At 39.5% G+C, this 20,510-nt stretch overlaps 1 protein-coding gene and 1 pseudogene across 3 annotated transcripts in view; one reads left to right on the forward strand and one right to left on the reverse strand.

Annotated features, from left to right (window-relative positions):
• Positions 1-898, reverse strand: part of LOC101560154 — a 10,688-nt pseudogene extending 9,790 nt beyond the window's left edge.
• The window catches only part of Ppm1b (protein phosphatase, Mg2+/Mn2+ dependent 1B), an 83,490-nt gene that overhangs the window by 52,796 nt on the left and 10,184 nt on the right, over positions 1-20,510 (forward strand). For all 3 annotated transcript variants that reach the window (XM_004627664.2, XM_023711298.1, XM_023711296.1), the window contains 4 exons: positions 4,123-4,982; positions 12,093-12,210; positions 16,450-16,561; positions 17,139-17,196. In XM_004627664.2, the coding sequence (XP_004627721.1) occupies positions 4,137-4,982; positions 12,093-12,210; positions 16,450-16,561; positions 17,139-17,196 (1,134 nt within the window). In that variant the 5' untranslated portion in view covers positions 4,123-4,136. The remainder of the gene's footprint in view (positions 1-4,122; positions 4,983-12,092; positions 12,211-16,449; positions 16,562-17,138; positions 17,197-20,510) is intronic.

The following is a 20,510-nucleotide window of genomic DNA, read 5'->3' on the forward strand; positions in this document are numbered from 1 at the left end:
TCATATTGAGACTTTTTTTTTTTTTTTCTTGGTGGAACTGGGGATTGAACTCAGGCCCTTGCGCTTGCCAGGCAAGCGCTTATTGTACTGAGCCATCTCCCCGGCCCCAAGTTTTTTGTTTGTTTTGTGTGTGTGTGTGTGTGTGTAACCAGGGATTGAACTCAGGACCTTGTGCTTGCCAGGCAAGCACTTATTCTACTGAGCTATCTCCCCGGCCCCTCCTTTTCTAACTAGAATTCATGAATTCAGAGTAATTTTCTCTTTCAGATAGTTGGCTTGTTTGCTTCCCTTTTTATGGTCTTCCGTACATTTTCATTTTCTAAGTCCTCTTTTCTTCCAAGTCCTTTTCTACTTGGTCCCTGGCTTGTAAGAAAAAAATTTTATGGGGTGATAGCACCAGAAAACAAGAACAGACCATACAGACAGGTTAAAGAATTTGTAGATCAAAGGAGCAGGGGAAACTTGGTGGTGTTCCTGTAATTCAAGCACTCCTGATCCTGAGGTAGTTGGCTCATGAGTTTAAGGCTAGTTTGGGGAATTTTGTGAGACCCTGTCTCCAAAAACATCAGATAAACAGAAAACAAATCCAGATCCAAACAGGAAGAAGCCAAGATTTTTCTTTTCCCACTAGATTATGTAAGCCAAGAGTCATCTCCCCTGTGGGGGACCCTTTCCCTTACTGCTGCCCCCATACTGAAAGTAGGGGAAGCAGATTATTTCTTACCTCCAACAAATATCCAATCAAAATGGGCATGAGACTTTGTCCTGTTCACTTAACTCAAGATAATTGCGATGTTTTCATGTTTATTAAAGATGGGGATATCAAAGGGAAATAAATGGGAGCATACTGACCAGATGTGGAGACTGACCTGTGCTCATCCTCTGCAAAGCACGGCATCATCCATCCGACACAACTCCTGGCATGGCTGCATATCCTGGACCTTGTGTTGGGGTCCTGGCTGCTCCACCTCCAGAAGCTTTTGTCTGAGAGAAGAGAGTGCCTCTGCTGCACAGGCTTTTTGTTTGGTTTTCCCTGAGGCCTTTTTTCTAGTATCATGCATGTATATCCTTCAGGGAGTCTACCCAGTTCTAGGGAGAAGTGTAACCAGAACAAATTTATTACATTTATTGGGGATAAGAGGGATTTTTGGTTAAACCTTTTTCAGACTTTTTTTTTAATCATCTGACATTTATTTTGAGCTGTTTTGGCAGAGAGAAAAAAGGAAATTACTACTTTGAGAGATAAGAGGTGTACACCAAAGGGCTATTAATTGTGCAAAGTAGCAAGCGCTAAATGTTGATGGTTAAAAGGTGTCAGTGAAGTTTAGCAGAAGGAAATATTTCTAGAAGGCTGGCTTTTCAGGAAAGATAGGACTTTGCAAGATTGGAGGGTAAAGGAGGACTTTTTTTTTTTTTTTTTTTTTTTAAGTAGATGGTAAACAAGAATAGTTCTGTTACTGATTTTGAGTTGCTGTAGAATTAGAATCAGTTGCTACAGATATTTAGTACAATAAATGCTTTTTGTTTATAAAAGTTACTTGCCTTTTCTGAGCCAGGGTTTCATGATGTGGTGCAGGATGGCTTTGAACTCACTTTGTAGCCCAGGCTGGCCTCAAACTTGAAGCAGTCTTCTTGCCTCAGCCTCCAAAGTACTAGGAGCACAGCTGCAGTCCACCATACCAGTCTGAAAGGGTGCTATATTTAATGTTTTTAGAAATAGTAGAAAATTTTATCCTTGAAGTCATATTTCATGTTTATGTTGATTTATACAGTTGGATGTTAGCTTTTTGTTTTATATGAGACTCTTTAGCTTTTTGTTTTATTATGAGAATCTTTATAGTCAAATTTAAGCACCTCTTGCTTCAGCCTTTCAGGTGCTGGGTTTCTGGGATCTCAGGTGTGTACTGTCTCTTCTCCAACAACTGTGAAACCAACTTTTCATTGAGTGGTAGAGATAGATTGCTGTACCACTGAAGAAACATTGTTTTCCTGCGTTGGCCAAAATGATTAATACTTGGATGTGTGATAAAAATTACAAGGCACTATTGAAACGTAGTAAATAAGATTGTGGAAGGTTTGCTTTAAGATTGATGGGAGTTAGGGCTTTCTAACTTGACTGCCATTATTTGCTAAGTTGTGCTTCAGTAGGAGCCTGTTGTTTGTGTGTTATAAGAAGCAAATATATGCTAGTCAGATACATATTTCCAAGCATTGATTTCGTTAATTAAAAACAAACTTTTAAGAAGGAGGAAAAGAAATCATAGTCACTTACGTGAAAATCATTCACTACATCATTCATAGGCAAATTACTGCAGCCAAGAAATTGAAGCCAGCCTGTAATCCCAGCACTCTGAAGGCTGAGACAGGAGGATCTCTGGGGTTCAAGATCAGCTTGGTCTACATAGTGAGTTCAAAACTATTCTGAACTACATAACAAGACCCTGTCTCAAAAAAGATAGAAAACACAAGGCTACCAGGATACCATCAATGTGCTTAATTTCATATAAACAAGAGAAGGCAGTGAGTTATTTGCAGTGCTTATAATAAGTTGGAATATGACTGAGAATGTGTATTTACTACAGACAGGATTTTCTGTTTCCTTGGCATTATGTGGATATTTTTGTATAATAGAAAACAAATAACAATATATTCTTTATACCTTTACTTTAAAGATAAATTACTAGCTGAAAGAAATAATTATTTTAAAGAAAATGGTGTTAGAAGGGCCAGCCAAATAGCTCAGCAGATTAAAGCACCTGCGAGCAGGCACAGGGGCCAGGGGTTCAATTCCCCCACCTGCCATGCCAGTCCCGCCTCTGGGGTGCACTGTGTGCCTGTAATCCCAGCTCTTGGGCGGCTGTAAACAGGTAGATCACTATGAGTCCGATCTAGTAGTGAGACCCTGACCACCCTGTACAGTACACCCTTCCCTAAAATTAAAAAAAAAAGAAAGAAAAAGAAAAGAAAATGGTGTTGTAGAACATTTGTGAGATACATGTTTGGAAATGGCTTTTTAGTGACTTATTGGTAGGGGTGATCATCTGTCAAATTTTTATATATTTTAAGTATGTGGCACTTTCAGTATGTATGAAAACTCATACATGTGAAACAAAATTATTCAAGACATTGTTTATAGTAAGAAGAACAAACAGGAAATAAATGTGAATTGACGGTGGGGTGGGTAAATACGTTGTGGTAGGGGCATGTAAAACAGTGTGAACTTCGGCTCTGGCAGTGTAGAGAAACTGCAGTGGTGTAACCCTGAACGAGAAAAGCAAATACGAGGCTGACACACGCTGGACTTCACATCTCTGTGAAGTGCTAATCGTGTAAAACTAAACTGCATGTGAGTATGGTTGCACTGCAATGGGTAATAATTATAAAACTCAAGACCTTGGGTGTAAAAGACCACCAAGACGTTAAATAAGAAGTTGTAGCCCCTAGCAAGGGTTTTTTTTTGAAGATCCAATCTAAGGTCTGTTTCGAACAATCTTTTGGTATGGGTAGGACTTTGGAATCTGTGTCTTGGATAGCAGTAACTTTATGGTGTTAGTGTTTCAAGTACTGTTCTTAGTATTTTACAGTAACTCAGTTCTTCATTGTGATCTTGTGACAGTAGGTAAAGTGGCTGAGGGACTTGCTCAAGGTCACACAGCCGTAAGACTGTAAGGCCAGGGATGTCTGTAGTATGCTTACCCCCACCCCTTGAAGGGGGGTGTGTTCTACTCTAGTGTAAGTCATTCAGAATTGGGAACAGTAGGGCTGGTGAGGTAGCTCAGAGAACTCAGTGCCTGCTTAGGCAAGCATAGGGACCGAGGTTTGATCCCTGGCACCACAAGTTGTACCGACCTCACCAGCATGCTGAGCTGGCCAAGAATACTGGGCTTGGGGGCACACACCTGTATGTAATCCCAGTGCTGGGGAGGCTGAAACAGGAAAGACCACTACAAGTCCAAGCTGCATAGTGAGACCCTATAGTAAATGCATTAAAAAAAAAGTGGGGGTCAGGTAGGGTGTCATGCAGTAAGTGAGGATAATACTGAAAAGTAAATTACAGCTAGGACTTACTTAATGCAAGATGAAAGTAAACATTTAACACCTACTTTTTTGCTTTTCTTTCAGATTCATTACTAAACATGGGTGCATTTTTGGATAAACCCAAAACTGAAAAACACAATGCTCATGGTGCTGGGAATGGTTTACGATATGGTCTGAGCAGCATGCAGGGATGGAGAGTGGAAATGGAAGATGCACACACAGCTGTTGTAGGTATTCCTCACGGCTTGGAAGACTGGTCCTTTTTTGCAGTTTATGATGGTCATGCTGGATCCCGAGTTGCAAATTACTGCTCGACACATTTGTTGGAACACATCACTACGAATGAAGACTTCAGGGCAGCTGGCAAATCAGGATCTGCTCTTGAGCCTTCAGTGGAAAATGTCAAGAATGGTATCAGAACTGGCTTTTTGAAAATTGATGAATATATGCGTAACTTTTCAGACCTCAGAAATGGGATGGACAGGAGTGGATCGACTGCTGTGGGAGTGATGATTTCACCTACACACATCTACTTTATCAACTGTGGTGATTCTCGAGCTGTTCTCTATAGGAACGGACAAGTCTGCTTTTCTACCCAGGATCACAAACCTTCTAACCCACGGGAAAAGGAGCGAATCCAAAATGCAGGAGGCAGCGTAATGATCCAGCGTGTTAACGGCTCATTAGCAGTGTCTCGTGCTCTGGGGGACTATGACTACAAGTGTGTTGATGGCAAGGGCCCAACAGAACAACTTGTTTCTCCAGAGCCTGAGGTTTATGAAGTTTTAAGAGCAGAAGAGGATGAATTTATCATCTTGGCTTGTGATGGGATCTGGGATGTTATGAGTAATGAGGAGCTCTGTGAATTTGTTAAATCTAGGCTTGAGGTATCTGATGACCTGGAAAATGTGTGCAATTGGGTAGTGGACACTTGTTTACATAAGGTATGTAAGTATTTTTTTTAGTAATTAAAATACAGTATGACTTTTGAAAAAACACAGTAAGTAAATCTAATTTAAAATTTTAAAGTACAGTATTTTGATTAGAGACCTGTATGTTTGAAAATACTTCACTGGAAATGAATCCACTGTTTTTTTGTCACTGCCATATATGTCAGCCTTCTAATTTGAAAATTAGCTTTAATATATTTTGTGCATTTATTAGTACCTTTGTTGTCATTTAAGTACATGGGGTGCAGGCAGTGGCAGAGATATTTGTACAGAATGTGCCATTTGATTCAAGTCCTTGACATTGGTATCTTACACATTATTTTGAAGCCCCCTGATGAAATGTATGTGTAGTAAAATTTGTCACTACAGTACTCAAAACTCAAGAGCCACATAAAGTATCAGATGATATACCAGGAACCACCTCTAGGTAAAATTTAGTTATAACTTTTCTACCAGCTAAGACAGTGAAATGAGTTGTCTGTTTTTCATTGTCTAATAAAAGAAGCTTTTCCTATCCCTGAAATCTAAAAGGAATTGACTGTAATTCTATGTAAGTAATAGTTGTCATAGCCAGGCATGGTGGTACATACCTGTTACCCCAGCACTTGGGAGGCTGAGGCAGGAGGATCGCTGTAAATTTGAAGCCAACCCACATCACATAATGAGACACTGTCTCAAATAATAATGTCTGATTTGATGGACGGAATCTTTTGTAGAATATATCAAGAATTTTTTTTGTAAAGATGTTTTTATCATCACAGATTAAAACCTGAAAGCTTATATAAAATGTAATTTGGAGACAGCCTATGGAATGTTAGTTTATTTAGATTTGTAATGTTTTATTAATATTGATACAGTAATATATGAAAAAAAAACAGGAATCTCATTCAGAGTTTCTTTAAATGTTTTTTAAAATAGTTTTTTAAGCAGAGTTTTGACAGCATTCTCTCCTAGAAATCAGTTACAGTTTGAGTTATCCAGCAAGTGCCTGGAGTGTGTAAGTGTTCTGTAACTGACTGGAGAGACCCAGCCAAAACGGACTGTGGAACAGACTTGGGTCAAAACCATTCTGCCTCTGCACTATAGAAGGTTTTGTGGAAAGTGCAGTCATAGCTAGAAATTCTCAAGAAGAATCTCAGGTCTGTGGAAATACCGAGGTTTTGGTGAAAGACCTATTTGTTTTCCGTAGAACATAAAGAGAAATCTCCACATGAGATCCTCTCCTCTCCTCCCCCCCCCCCCCCCCCCCCCCCCCATTTAGTACAGGGTCTCACTAGTTTGGACTTATAGTGATTTTCCTGTTTTCAGCCTCCCAAACGCTGGGATTACAGGTGCATGCCACCACACCCAGTCTTTTTTTTTCTTTTTTCTTTTTTTTGGGCAGAACCAGGGATTGAACTCAGGCCCTTGCGCTTGCTAGGGAAGCACTTATTCCACTGAGCCATCTCCCTGGCCCCATCACACTCACTTTTTTTTTTTTTTTCAGGGTAAGAACCATTTATTATGTGTAACACAGTATTTGAGATGCAGCAAGCGTTCCATGACTGTTCTAAATGTATGACTGCACAGATCAGAACTGAGGCCCTAGGCCTATTTCCACCTACAGTAAAGATGAAACTCACAATTTGTTTAGCATTTGTATTGAATTACTAAATATTTATTATCTGCTATATACCAGGCAAAAGGAACAGTTGTTTTTACTCTTAGCAACGCTTCAGTCCTCATCATATAAAACATACTGCTGGGCTAGCATCCATAGATTCTTCAGTCTTTAGATATGGTGTTTTCACATGTTTTTTTATATACTGCATACTGCTGTAGACCATTAAGTAGTCCGAACTGCGTCTGAAACACTAGAGGAACTAGCATGCTTTTATGTGTGTTTGACAAAGCAGGAACAAAGGAGGTAAAACCCTTCCTTTTGGTGGCAGTGGAACAGTATGATACTTGACTGCCAGGTGTCCATTTTTAGCAAAAGCCAATCCACTGGGATATACAACCCCACAGAACGAGGCCAACCAGTGAACTTCTCAGAACATAATTTTCCTTGCTTATATTACTTGTCTTCTGCAAGACGCTCAAAATGGTTTTCTAGGATTTCCAAGACCACTGGTGTTCTGAATTTTGCATTTCCTAGAGAAGGACTGGGTTGAGCATGTGTATATATTGCTGTCTGCATGCCCTCACGCGCGTCTCCGCCCCTCCTTGGCCTGGAACCCGCATCCTTCACGTCTGCTTCAGGTTCTGCCCACACCTAGTCTTTTTTTTTAATTTATTTGTGGGGGGGGGCAGCTCAGCCCACCAGGGGGCAGGACTGACTGGCATGTGGTGCTGGGGGATTGAACCGCGGTCCCTGTGCTTAAAGCTTGTTCTAAGTAGGTGCTTTAGACCACTGAGCCATCTCCCCAGCACCCAGTTTTTTGGCAGAACTGGGGGTTGAACTCAGGCCCTTGCACTTGCTAGGGAAGCGCTTATTCCACTGAGCCATCTCCCCGGCCCCACACCCAGTCTTAATCGCAGTCTCATTGCACCCCAGGGATTAAGTGGTTAGATCCAAATGTCCTTCGCCAAAAAATAATTATATTGATAGTACTAAGAACTGAACCCAGGGCCTTCATACTATGCTATATCTCCATTTTTTGTGTAGGATTCTTGGGTTTTTCTGAGACAGGGTCCTGCTGAGTTACAAAGCCTAGGCTTGATTTTGGAATCCTGGCTTAGCCTCCCAAAGTGCTAAGATTGCAAATCCAAGCTGCCATGTCTGACTAATAATATACTTTTGGTGGGGAGGGGTGGGGTCGGGTATGGTCTCACTATGTAGTGCAGGTTGGCCTCAAACTCCTCCTGCCTCAGCTTCCTGAGTGTTGGGATTACAGATGCGCACCACCACCCCTGGCCTAATGTACATATTTTTAAGAGACTTTTAAATGCTTTGAAAACCCACAGTAATTACTAATGACATGTGCATTCTCATTGGACACTGTACAAGTTCTCAAACTATAGAGTTACTGAATACTGCCACCTTATGTTTCTTGTATTTCATTGATTTCTATAAAGGCTTGCTTTCACAGTGTCCCACAAAACAATAGCAATATAGAACTAAGAAATTGAGAATACCACAGCATTATTTACATGTTAAAATTCTGAATCTCAAGGTAGTATGGGTGATGTCCACATGTTAAGTATCTCTGTGTATCCATCTTGGCAGAATACTGCCAATGAGCACACAGTGGTGCCTTAGGCGCTTTGGTGCATTATTAGAAGACCGTGGATTTAGTGTTTAGATTTTGGACCAGCAAAGTGGGTTTAAGCAATGCCGCTGAGGATGAGTTTGGGCAATCTTTTTTTTTCAATTGGATACAGGGTCTCACTGCATAGTTCCAACTCATGGTGGTCCTCCTGTCTCAGCCTCCTCCCCAGCACCAAGATTCCAGGCGTGCCCCACTATGCCACGTTCTGGCATGACGTGGAATTCCAGGGATCAAACTCTGCTGCCTGTGCTTGCCACGCAGGTGCTTAGACTGCTGCTTATTTCCCAGTCCTCTTTGTTACATCTCTATGGAAGAAAAGTGGTTGCATCTTCGGCATGTCTTACTGAGAACAAAGCTGTGGGCGAGAACTAAGCAGTGTCTGGTTTACAAACCATTAAGTGTAACTCATGGTTATGAGACAGATACACCTGTGTAAGGGAAGGTAAATTTCAGTCACAGGGTAATAGTGGGAGCAATAAATATCGCTGAAAGAAAATAGTCACAGGCTTCATCTTTTCATGGGTTGTGAACATTTGGTTTGTTCCTTCACTTGCCTGGCATTTGAACTATAGTAAATAAGATCACTCCCATGAGTGCCAGGTTTAAAAATAGATTTAAAAGTGAATATTGACAGTTCATTTCTCAGATACTTATTTGCTAAGTTTGACATTGATAGAGAATTCTGTTCACAGTCTATTTCATATGCTGCATTAAAACGTGCTCCAGGACATTTCTTTATAAGTATGCAACATTCACTTTAAAATTAATAGCAACAGATTATTTTCAGACTAAATTTAGATATTCTTATCTCTGGCAGGAGCACTGTCTTGTTTGACTTATTGCTACCTATTAATAATGCTTTTATTTTTTTTTTTTTAGTGTTTACTGCTGTGGGTTTTTTTTTTTTTTTCTTTGCTGTGCTTTTGAAAAAGTAAAAAGGTACCGAAATAATCAACTTTTAAAATAGCTAAAATAAATGAAATAGCTGGCTAATTCCTTTAGTTGTCCAGTTGTGCAAGCTGGAGACTTTGATTTGCTTTTCTGTTTTTTGGTTTTTGGTTTTTGGTTTTTTTTTTTAAGTTCTAGGAATCAAACCCAAACTCATGGAGGAGCTTTTGCATGCCAAGCAAGTGCTGTGCCAGAGCCACACCTCCCAGCTGGCAGCCTGGATTTGTTTTTTAATGAGCATATTTCATTTCTGGACTTCATGAGAAATTTATGCTGATTATTCAAGGATGATTTGTCTCTAGAGATTATTAAAGAAGCATAGACAGAAGGACCTATTTTTATTTTTTAGTAAATGCTATTTACATAAAAACGGTTGAAACTTGCACCACCTTGGATTTAGTGAAAAGGCATCTTTACACAGAAATAGCATTATTGACATCAGATTTATCTGAGGTGTAAATGTGAATTATTTCGTTTATTGGAGAGCCTTTTTTTATTTTGACAGAGGGTCTCACTATGCTGTTTAGGCTGGCCTTGAGCTCACAATGATCCTCCTGCCTCAGCCTCCGTAAACTTTTTTTTTGCAGTACTGATGATTGCACTCAGGACTTTGCATTTGCCAGGCAAGCGCTTATATCACTGAGCTATCTCCCCAGCTCTATAAACTTCTTTACATAGTCTTCCAATTAATTTTCTGAAAGATAGGATTTGTAATTTATAAAAATCAAATGGAATTTTGATGTGTAGAATACTGATTAGGAATTGTTAAATAGTGCTCTTGTCATTATTACCAAAATAGGAAATGGTGAGAAGAAATTCGATTTATAAAAATGTTAAATATTCATTCTATTTGTGTGATTGTTTTTTAAAAATAAATCATTAATATTGTAATGATGCTTATACCCATGGTGTAGTTGAAATTTTTAGATTTAAAACTTTTTATTTGACCTGAACTTAAATATATCTGTGTATGCAGCTAACTAACAATAGTTTGTAACGTTAAGTCATGAAAGTTGGTTGATTTCTTTTCTCTTCTTTATTTTTATATATTTGGTATAGGGTCTCACTACAAAGCTCAGACTTGTAGTGATCCCCTTTCTTTCCTTAGCCTCCCCAGTGCTGGGATTACAAGTGTGTGCCACCATGCCTAGACCCTGGTGACCAGCTCAGTGTGCCTGGGGGTAGTGCCAGCACCATCCGGTACAGGGGATCAAACCTTGGTCCCTGCACCTGCCTAAGCAGGTGCTCAGACTGCTGAGCTATCTTGCCGGCCCTGAGTTGGTTTCATTAAGAAGTGAAATTACTTTGATTAATGTAGATATCTTGATTGTCTAGATATTAAGAATTGTTTACATATATACCCTTGGTGGGTCTTCATACCAAACTAAAGAGTCTATCGAGAGAAAGTGACTTCATGTGATGTCTTTTGAAGACCTGACATTAATTGTTTTTAAATTTTCCAATTAAGTTAGAAGGTGGAGGCAGAAGATGTCTTCTTTTTATTTTTAATGTACTTAGTTCAGGGTCTATGGGATCTCACTATACAGATCCTCCTGTTTTCAGCTTCTCAAGTGTTGGGATTACAGGTGTGTGCCACCACGCCCACTCTCAGTCCCTTGTCATTGTGTCCCGGGGGTGGGACTGGCATGGCACCCCAGAGATTGAACCCCAGTCTCTGCATGTAAATAAGCAAGCACTTTAGTCTGCTGAGCTATCTGGCTGGCCCTGGGTGTCTTAAAAGGCTATGCTGTGTGGACTTTTAAGTGGGAGATCTGGGCGAAATGATGCCAGCTGCACTGTGGCCGCGATGAGTGTAAAACTGGAGGGGCATGGCCTTGACTTTCCCTTCGGTTGGCAAATACTACCATCAGGCAGAATAGCTTACCTCGTCCATTGGTTGAGGTTTTCAAAGTGGTAAGCACCAAAAATAGGAAAAAATCATCATTTCAACAGCAGCTTTGTGTGTTTTGAAAAACTCATACCTCTAGTAAAAGTAATGAGAAAGAGATTTTACATTTAGTACTCAATCATGGTACTAACCTGTTTTGAAGATAATTTGTAAGGGTGTGGTTAAAGGTTGTAGTGACATTCATCCTTAAATTAGCTGTTTGCTCTCCAAAGAGTATTTGTGATTCTGTACAACTTTTCTTGAAGTTGCCTGTATGCTGGGTATAGTGGTGCTTATCTGTAATCTCAGTTACTTGGATGGCTGGGGCAAAGGGATTGCAAGTTTGAGCAGCCTGGGCAGCATATTGAGAATGTCCCAAAATAAAAATAAAAAAGTTCTGGGAATGTAGCTCAATGGTAGAGCACCCATGGGGTCCATGTCCTGTACCAAAACCAAAACCTAAACTTGGCCTGTACCGTTGTGCCACAGCTGTCCAGTCACATCCCACTGTTGGATGCTGTACCCTCAAGAACTGATTTTATCTTTTGCTTGTAGTAGTTTATTGCTTCTCAGATATCTGCTGATAATAATTTTCAGCTACATTAGGTTCAGTAGGGTTGTGGCAGCACTGTTCTGAGGCAGATTAATTAGCTGGAAAGTTCTATGGTGCTTAATAGGATACAGTTTGGGTGTAAGCCTCTCGGGGATATGTGATATTAAGGAAGAAACAGTTCCAAATATTGAAGAGGTCTTTACTTTTTAGGCTGTGAAATAGTGATAGTTACACACAATTAAAATTCAGAAACAGCTACAGATCTCCCCACATACAAGCACAGTATTTCTTCAGGTTGAACTTTAAATAGTTCTTTGAAATAAAAATGAGTGTGTTGGAAAGTATAAATTCTGAATGATGAAATAAACTGTTAATTGCTGGAAGTAAATACCTGTTTAGAAATTAGATAAAAATTTGGTAGACTATAGAAATTTATTTTTTCTTTTTCTTTCTGTAATATACAGGGAAGTCGAGATAACATGAGTATTGTATTAGTTTGCTTTTCAAATGCTCCCAAGGTCTCAGAAGAAGCAATGAAAAAAGATTCAGAGTTGGATAAGCACTTGGAATCACGGGTTGAAGGTAAGAAGATAATTTGCTCTTTTTTTTTTTCTTTAATTTAGAAGGAAAGGAAATAGCTTCCTTTTTATTTATCAAATGATTCTTTTAAATTTTTCTTCGGAAAAACTGTTGTTTCAAAAGAAAACCTTAAAAATCAACACCTGTCTGCCTAGATTTACTATCTTGGACTAATGTGTATAGGTTTGAGGAGAGGGGATTGATCTTTTCTAGCTTCCTAACTATCTGGCTGTCTCTCCTAAACGATGTGAGCCCTGTGTGTAGGTCCCAGTGAGTCCTGGGTGATGAGAAGATGGAAACATGGGAGGATACTCTGAAGACCATGTCAGAGGCACTCGTTCTCCTTAATAAAATAATTTTTGAGAGAAATTGCTTGTCATCATTACTGCTAGTTTACATTTCCTGATAAACTGTGGTATGTTAGGGTGGTGGGTTCTAGCTTTAGATCATCAGTAGGCAGGAGGAGTGTTTTCAGCGTTAGTTCTTTATTCCCAAAGAAGCTGAGTAGTATTTCATGAAGAGCAGCGCTCGCTTTGGCAGCACATACTTTTTGTGAGAGCTCTCCAGTTTGGTCAGCTATTTGTTACTCAGTGTAATCTGACTTCTTTTAACCTCTCATGACTCCAGTTTCTTTCTTTATTGAACACTAAAGATAAACACTGTATAAGGTTGTTTTAATCATTAAAGAAAAGAACTTAGGCCTGACACTTATTAAGGTAGTGAGACGGACTTTACTGAAGGAGGCCATAATGAGAGACTCCGGGGTCACTGTGTGTGAGACTTGCAGTGGCAGAGAACGACAGCTTAGCTGCCTTCACCAAGAACACGTGGGCATTTGCACCCATGGGGTGGGATAGTAGGCAGCAGATAGAAAATTGCTGGGTGGAAACATGAAGGGTGTGTGGGGGTTTAAACTGGTTTATGGATAAACTGATTTGATAGGATTATTGCTGAAAATGGGCCAGAGAGATAAAGATAAGGGTGTTCAGATACCAGAGGAGGATAATTTTCCCCAAACTGTCACCAAGGAGAGAGGAGAGCCCAAGGTTGGCCTTTTCAGAACTCAAGTGACTGATTGAAATTTTGGTCAAAGGAAATAATTTTGTCAAAATAAATAGGATATTAAGTACCTAACATACATATGCTCAGCAAGCTAGCTTTTATTGAGTATTAACTTCTGCAACAGCTAAATTTTAATTTCTCAAAATTCTGCTCAATTCAGTTCAACATGGATTGTATTTTTGGTCTAATTTTTAATATTTTCTTTTTTGGTACCGGGAATCGAACTCTGGGCCTTGTGCTTGCTAGGCAGACACTGCGCCACTGAGATACATTCCCGGCCCCAACATGGATTGTTATCATTTAATTTTTTACATATATATAGCTTGTAACTGTATAAAGTATGTTATATGGTAGAAATGACAGTTATGTAACATGTTTGGGGCCTATACCAAGTACATGATTGTATTTTTTGTTTGATTTTGTTGTCTTTTCAGGGATCAGAATCTCTCTATGCAGTCCAGGCTGGCCTTGAACTCATTACATAGCCAAAGCTGGCCTTGTACTTGGGGCAGTCCTCCTGCCTCAGCCTCCCAAGTGCTGGCTGGGATTATAGATGTGTTCCATCACACTTGGCCCCAAATACTAGATTGTAATCGCCCAATCGAAACATTTAAAAATGCCTGGCAATTGATTTTTATTTATTCATTTATTTTTTTGGTGGAACGGGGGATAGAACTCAGGCCCTTGCGATTGCCAGGAAAGTGCTTATTCCACTGAGTCATCTCCCTGCCACCCCCTTTTATGGCTGGCAATTTAACTTGGATTCTTATAAAAGGCATTATTCTTGAAGAGCAGTTTGTGCTAGAATTTTATTTTCTGAATTTAGGACAAGGCATACAGGGCCTCACTACGTAGAACGGACTCATAGTGGTTCTCCTGTTTTCAGCCTCCCAAGTGCTGGGATTACAGGCGTGTGCCACCATGCCCAGTCTCAGCATGCCCCACAGGCGGGGCTTGCACCACACATGGAGGATCGAATCCCAGCTGCCACGCTCTACCTGAGCAGGCGTTTAGTCCACTGAGCTATCAGGCAAGCCCCTGTGCTAGAATTTTAAATCACTAAATTTTTGAGCTGAAAGCTTCTGATATATTGGGTAAGGCTGTTGTAAGTGTTTTGCTCTGGAGAGGATCAGACTCAGGGCCTTGCGCATGCGAGAGAATTGCTTTGCTACTGAATTACATCCCAGCCCTTTGTTTTTGGTGGGTGCTGATGGCTGATAGAAAATGCAACATTAAACAGGAATAGTATTTAAGCTAAGTTAATTAGATGTGTAGTGAGTGCTTTCTACTCCATTTATTTCATTCAAATTTTGTTGAGTAAATGTATCAGGATTATAGCAAAAAACAAGACAAGTTTCCTGGAACTTATATTTTATTTTTATTTTTGTATTTTAGGGAAGGGTCTCCTAGATGGGACATGTAGTGATCCACCTGTTTACAGCCTCCCAAGAGCTGGGATTACAGGCGCGCAGCACCATGCTGTCCCATTTGCCTTCTCAGCTCACCCCAGGGGCGGGGCCGGCACAGCAGGCCCAGGGATCAAACCCCCAGCTTCTGCTCCTGCTTGCAGGCTCTTTAATCCACTGAACTATTTGGCCAGCCCTGGAGTTTGTATTTTAGTAGAAACCAATACTTTAAAAATTTAAAAAGGGAAATCCCAAGTAAACAGAATAACAAGAAGATTGGTTAGGAAGTCTCTGTGAGGAAAGACATTTGAGCAGAGAGCTGTTTATGGAAAGCAAGTTTCTGGGAAAGCGTATTTCAGGCAAAGAGAGCACCAAGGGCTGAGGAGTCCCTTGAGGCCCAGTAAGAAAGTAGAAGATTAAGAGAGAGGGTGAGGAAGCGCACACAAAGAGTTCTGAAGACTGAACTTAGAGGACTTTGAACTTGGTTCAAGTTGTAATGGGAATTTATTGAAAGATTTTGACTTGATCTAACTGGTTTTAAAGAATCTTTCTGTTTGGAGAGAGCTCAAGAAGGGCACAATACGATATAATAAACTTGGGTTGGGATAGAGAGCAGGGTACCTACTCTAGGTTTGGGACAGAAAATACTTGAGAAAGTAACATGTACAGATGAAACTGAAGGGTGACCAGGACTTAACCTTTGGGAGGGCGTGTTCAGTGAATTGCAGAAGAGTTCCAAGCCCAGGAGGAGGAATCTGCTTTGCCAGGCACCTTTGGAGATGTGGCCCTGGGGCAGAGGTGAAGGGGAGCTGAAGATCCTTGTGACACTGTGTGTGGTGACAGGGCAGTGAAGATTCTGCTCGCCAAAGGGCCTGGAGCTTAGCTGGCATTTCTCCATTAAGAACTCACTTAAAAGCACACATCATAGGGCAGAACGCATCAGCTGCATTAGAGAATTGTAGGCAGTATGTACTGAAATCCTGGTGCCCACAGGAATCAATGGGAGGAAAGTGTGTGCGCCCTTCTCTGCATCTTCCTTGAGAGACACGAGGGTGAGAGGTTGGGGATTTACATTTTGAGGGCTGCTTAGGACACTGCTGCTGCTTTTATCTTAAAGTTGCCATCATTTGACTTTTGAAGAGTTTGATTTTTTAATCATCCAGTTTTTTGTTTCTACACATTAGCTAGTACTGTGATTTAGTTTTATTTACTTTTTTGGTGGAACCGGGGATTGAACTCAGGATCTTGCGCTTGCCAGGCAAGCACTTATTTTACTGAGCTATCTCCCCAGCCCCTATTTTTATCTATTTTTAAACCGTTTCACTTGGTGGCTAGATCACGGTTTCCTTAACTGTTCCCTTATGCTGAGACATTTAATTATAGTTTTTACTTTTATTAATAATATTGCATGGGGCTGGAGAGATGGCTCAGTGGTCTAAAGCACCTACTTGGAACAAGCTTGGCAAAGCACAGGGACCACGGTTTGATCCCCCAGCACTACATGCCAGCCAGCCGCGCCCCCTGGTGGGCTGAGCTGGCCACACACACACACTAAATGTTAAAAAAAAATTTAAAAAAAATAATATTGCAGTGAGCACATACATGCATGCAAAAAAATTCTTACAATGCTTTTTGTTCCCTGTTAGTGGTAGAGATTGTTTTATATTTTAAAATAGGCACTGCCACACACTACCTATTTCTCTTCTTTGGGACTACTGGGCTATTTGTCAACATTAATTAAGGAACTCTTTTTTTTTTTTTTTATAAACTGCAGAAATTATGGAGAAGTCTGGTGAGGAAGGAATGCCTGATCTTGCCCATGTCATGCGCATTTTGTCTGCAGAAAATATCCCAAATTTACCTCCTGGGGGAGGTCTTGCCGGCAAGTAAGTAGAACAAAAAGCCTTTTTGTGGTCTGGAGAATCAAACTTGGTGTGCCCTGCTGCTGAGCTATTAGTAATTTAGGGTAAAAATACAAATCAGAGCTGGAGAGATAGCTCAGTTGGCACAAAGGCCTGAGTTTAGTCCCTGGCTCTGGAAAAAAAAGTGTGTCATCTTTAAAAAAATGTATAGAGGTAATTTAGAGATTAAGTGAGTTGATGTTTCTTGTATTGAAGAACTTTTTTTAAAATTAAGTTTAAAACTTTACCTAAAAATGATTTTTAGGGCCGGGGAGATGGCTTAGTGGAATAAGTGCTTCCTTGGCAAGCGCAAGGGCCTGAGTTCAATCCCCAGTTCCAGGGGGGAAAAAAAAAAAATTAAAAAATAATTTATTATACTTTGAAGATTTTTTTTCTTGCAAAATAGGAAAAATGGATTATACAAGGTCAAACACTGAAATGTAGAAACTATATTCTTGGCAATATTTAGTTCGACAGTTTTATAATATAGTCCAAAATAAAGTATTATTGAAAAATGAGCTTGGAAGTATGCAATAAAATAAAGCTCTGGTTTTTTCTTTAGGCGCAATGTTATTGAAGCTGTTTATAGTAGACTGAATCCACATAGAGAAAGTGATGGGGTAAGTTTTATTTCTTAAGCATTTGAAGTAATTTTACAATATAAATACTATATATGATCCTATTCACATAAGGACTATAATTATTACTGTTTCTCATTTTATAGAATCAGTTAAAGTTTTAGAAAATGTATTAAAATTAAAGTAGTACAGTTCTGTTTTGTATGTAGCCTTGTCATTTTCTTGGCATCAGGTCATTTTGTTTGGGCTATCACTATTTCCTCCCTCTATCTCTTCCTTTCTTATTTATTTATTTATTTATTTATGTATTTATTTATTTTGGCGGAACCAGGGGTTGAACTCAGGCCCTTGCACTTGTCAGGCAAGCGCTTATTCTACTGAGCTACCGCCCCAGCCCTTTCTTCCTTACTTTATCCCTTAATTTTGAGCTAAGAATTTACTTTTAAATCTCTCACCGTCTCCTGCATGCTGCTGCCAGCACTAGAAGTTAGTGACTTATTATTTGCCTTGTGTTCTCCGTTCAAAACCCGAGTGTAATTTCATTCTTTTATCCATGTCTTATCACTGTCTGAACATTGAACCTGAGATAAACCATCTTTGCTGTACTCTTGTGCTTCAGCAGAGCAAAACTCATTATCCCTTTACCCTTTTCTGTGCTGTCGCTATGAGTATTGCTGTGCTACAGCCTGCTTTTCTCTATAGTTTGTTTTAATACTCACACCAGAATTCCTTTTTCTTAACGTGGCATTCAGTCTTAGAATTTCTAAGGTAAATATGAGATTTCTCATAGCTTTTTCAAGTTTTGGGCCAGGTAAAAATAAAATGACTTGAATCTTTGAAACATACATATTGAAAATTAAGGGAATAATGAAATTCCTTGAGAAGTAGTAGAACCTTGAGTAGGAATTATCATCTCAGTTGCATTGATTTCTAGGACTTGCTATTGCATTGCAGTAAGTAGAATTTATTTTTTCTCAACAATAAAGAGTCACAGTGAAAAGGAAGAGTCCATAAGTACTGTGCTGCAGTGTTAGTGTGTGGCATAAGTGGGGCTAAATCCCCCTAGCAAAGTATCTTAGTCCAGAGCAGTGGTGGCGAGTGTAGGGCACGTGTGCCACTGTGGGCTCTTTGCTATCATTGAAAGCTTTGAAGTGTTTGCGATCATTGGGCTAGAGCACTAATTCTGAGTCTTTCTTTTATAGCTAGTACCTCAATATATAAGCATTTTATCTAAAACTGTGATTATTAATTTGAAAATAAAGATATCGTGTGATACATTAAAAAAATCCCTCAAGCAATTGAATGTAGGATGTGGCCTTTTTTTTTTTTTTTTTTTTTTTTTTTTTTTTTTTTTTGGTGGTACTGGAAATTGAACTCAGGACCTTGGCATTTGCCAGGCAAGTGCTTATTCTATTGAGCTATCTTCCTGGCCCTGAGTGTAGGATGTTGACATAACTAAAAAGTGATGGCAGTCTGAGGGTTGAGGAAGTGAAAATCTTAGCTGTTCAGATAGATTAGATTATGTCTTCTCTGGTAATCTGAGCAAAGGGCACAGATCTGTAGAAGGTATGTACTGATGATTCCTTACCAGCATAGGTGTACTCCCATTTCTTCAGGTGTTCAGAATACTATCCCAGTGTGTAATCTTAGAAAAATTATACCTCGCTGAATTTCTTAGTCCCTCAAGAAAGCTTTTACTTCAAATTTTAAAAAATGCTTAAAAACCCTGCATTTCGTTTTAGCATATACAAGGATGACTGTTACGTTTTTTTAAATGGGGAAATAGTGATACCTGTTAGTTACATAATGTGAATAAATAGAAAACAGGACCATAAAAGCAAGGGCAAATGCTTAAGGTATGAAAATTATTCTAAATAAGATTATTATATTATATAAATTTAGGATTACGTATTTACTTCCCTTCACATATAAGCCTTCAGTTAACCTCAGTGGATTGAACACTGGCAGTGTGCCACATAGAGTAGATGGAGGCAGGAGACTGAGAGATAAGGTATTGTCCCTGTTTATGCTCGTGCTACATATAATGTCTATTTAGAAACACGCAAGTAAGAAAAATTCATTTTGTAGTTTAGGAAAGAGTTAAAGAATGGTGTAGCATAGGCTGTACTAGCTGGAATAGTAGCTTAGTGGGAGGGTGGGTGCTTGTCTAACATGCATGAGGCATGGGTCCAATTTCCAGGACTGGGGTGGGTGTGTGCATTAGTTACATATGGGGTGATGAGTGTGATAATTTCCATGTGCATCATTCAGGGATTGCTATAAAAGTTCAACAACAACAACAAAGGCAGATTCTTGGAGAGTAGGTGCAATTTGAAGAGTGACTTGAATGGCAGAAAGTAATGTGATGAGGAAGATGGTAGTTCAAGTGGAGGAGAAGAGAACAAAGCAAACTTTTTAAATAGGGGGCATCTTTTTGGCTACTGCAGAGAATTGCTGTGGTGAAAAGTAAGAAACAGGCTGTGGAGCTATTTGCTTTTGAACTTTTGAACTGACCCTTTGAACTTTATTTTTGGGTGAGGAACTACCGTATTTGGAACTTAGAATGGTAGACTCACTGGACAGATAATAAACATTAATATATTTCCATAAGTACGATAATAACAATGATAGGCTCAGTGGAGTATCTGTGTCAGTTTTGATAGAAACATTATCATTAATATACTAGAGATGTTAGAAGTTCTAAGTGATTATGAGTAATTGCAGAGATGAAACAAACATCATTATTGGTAAATAAAATAATGGATTAGAGAAACTCACCAACTTAGTATTAAAAACTGACTCTGCAGCCCAGAATCCTATTTTGGGAAACATTATTATTATTATTATTATTTTTATTTTTATTTATTTATTTATTTATTTTTGTGGAACCAGGGATTGAACTCGGGCCCTTGCACTTGCAAGGGAAGCGCTTATTCCACTGAGCCATCTCCCTGGCCCTAGAATCCTATTTTGGGAATTATTATATAGCCCTTTTAGGATAATCGCTGTCTTTTTAAAATGTTGAGTAAATAGCAGAAATGTATTCAGTATACCAAAGAAACATTTAGAAAGAAGAAAATACGAACATTTTAATTAAATCCTTAGCTCTTCATCCATTAGAGAAACCACTTAGGCATGGTCTGCTTAGTAAATGCAATGTGACAGTGTCAGGTGGTCCAGGGACACGAGCTGGTAATCAACTGGCCAGAGCATGATAGAAATAGGAGAAGAGGAGCAAGTTGAAAAGTATTACAAGAATTAAGCTTTCAAGGCCGGGTGTGGTGACTCACACCTGTAATTCCAGCACTCAGGAGGCTGAGGTAGGAGGATTTGCAAGTTCAAGACCAGTCTGGGCT

The sequence above is a fragment of the Octodon degus genome, unplaced genomic scaffold (genome assembly GCF_000260255.1).
Source record: "Octodon degus isolate 3935 unplaced genomic scaffold, OctDeg1.0 scaffold00020, whole genome shotgun sequence".
NCBI classification, from domain to species: Eukaryota; Metazoa; Chordata; class Mammalia; order Rodentia; family Octodontidae; genus Octodon; species Octodon degus.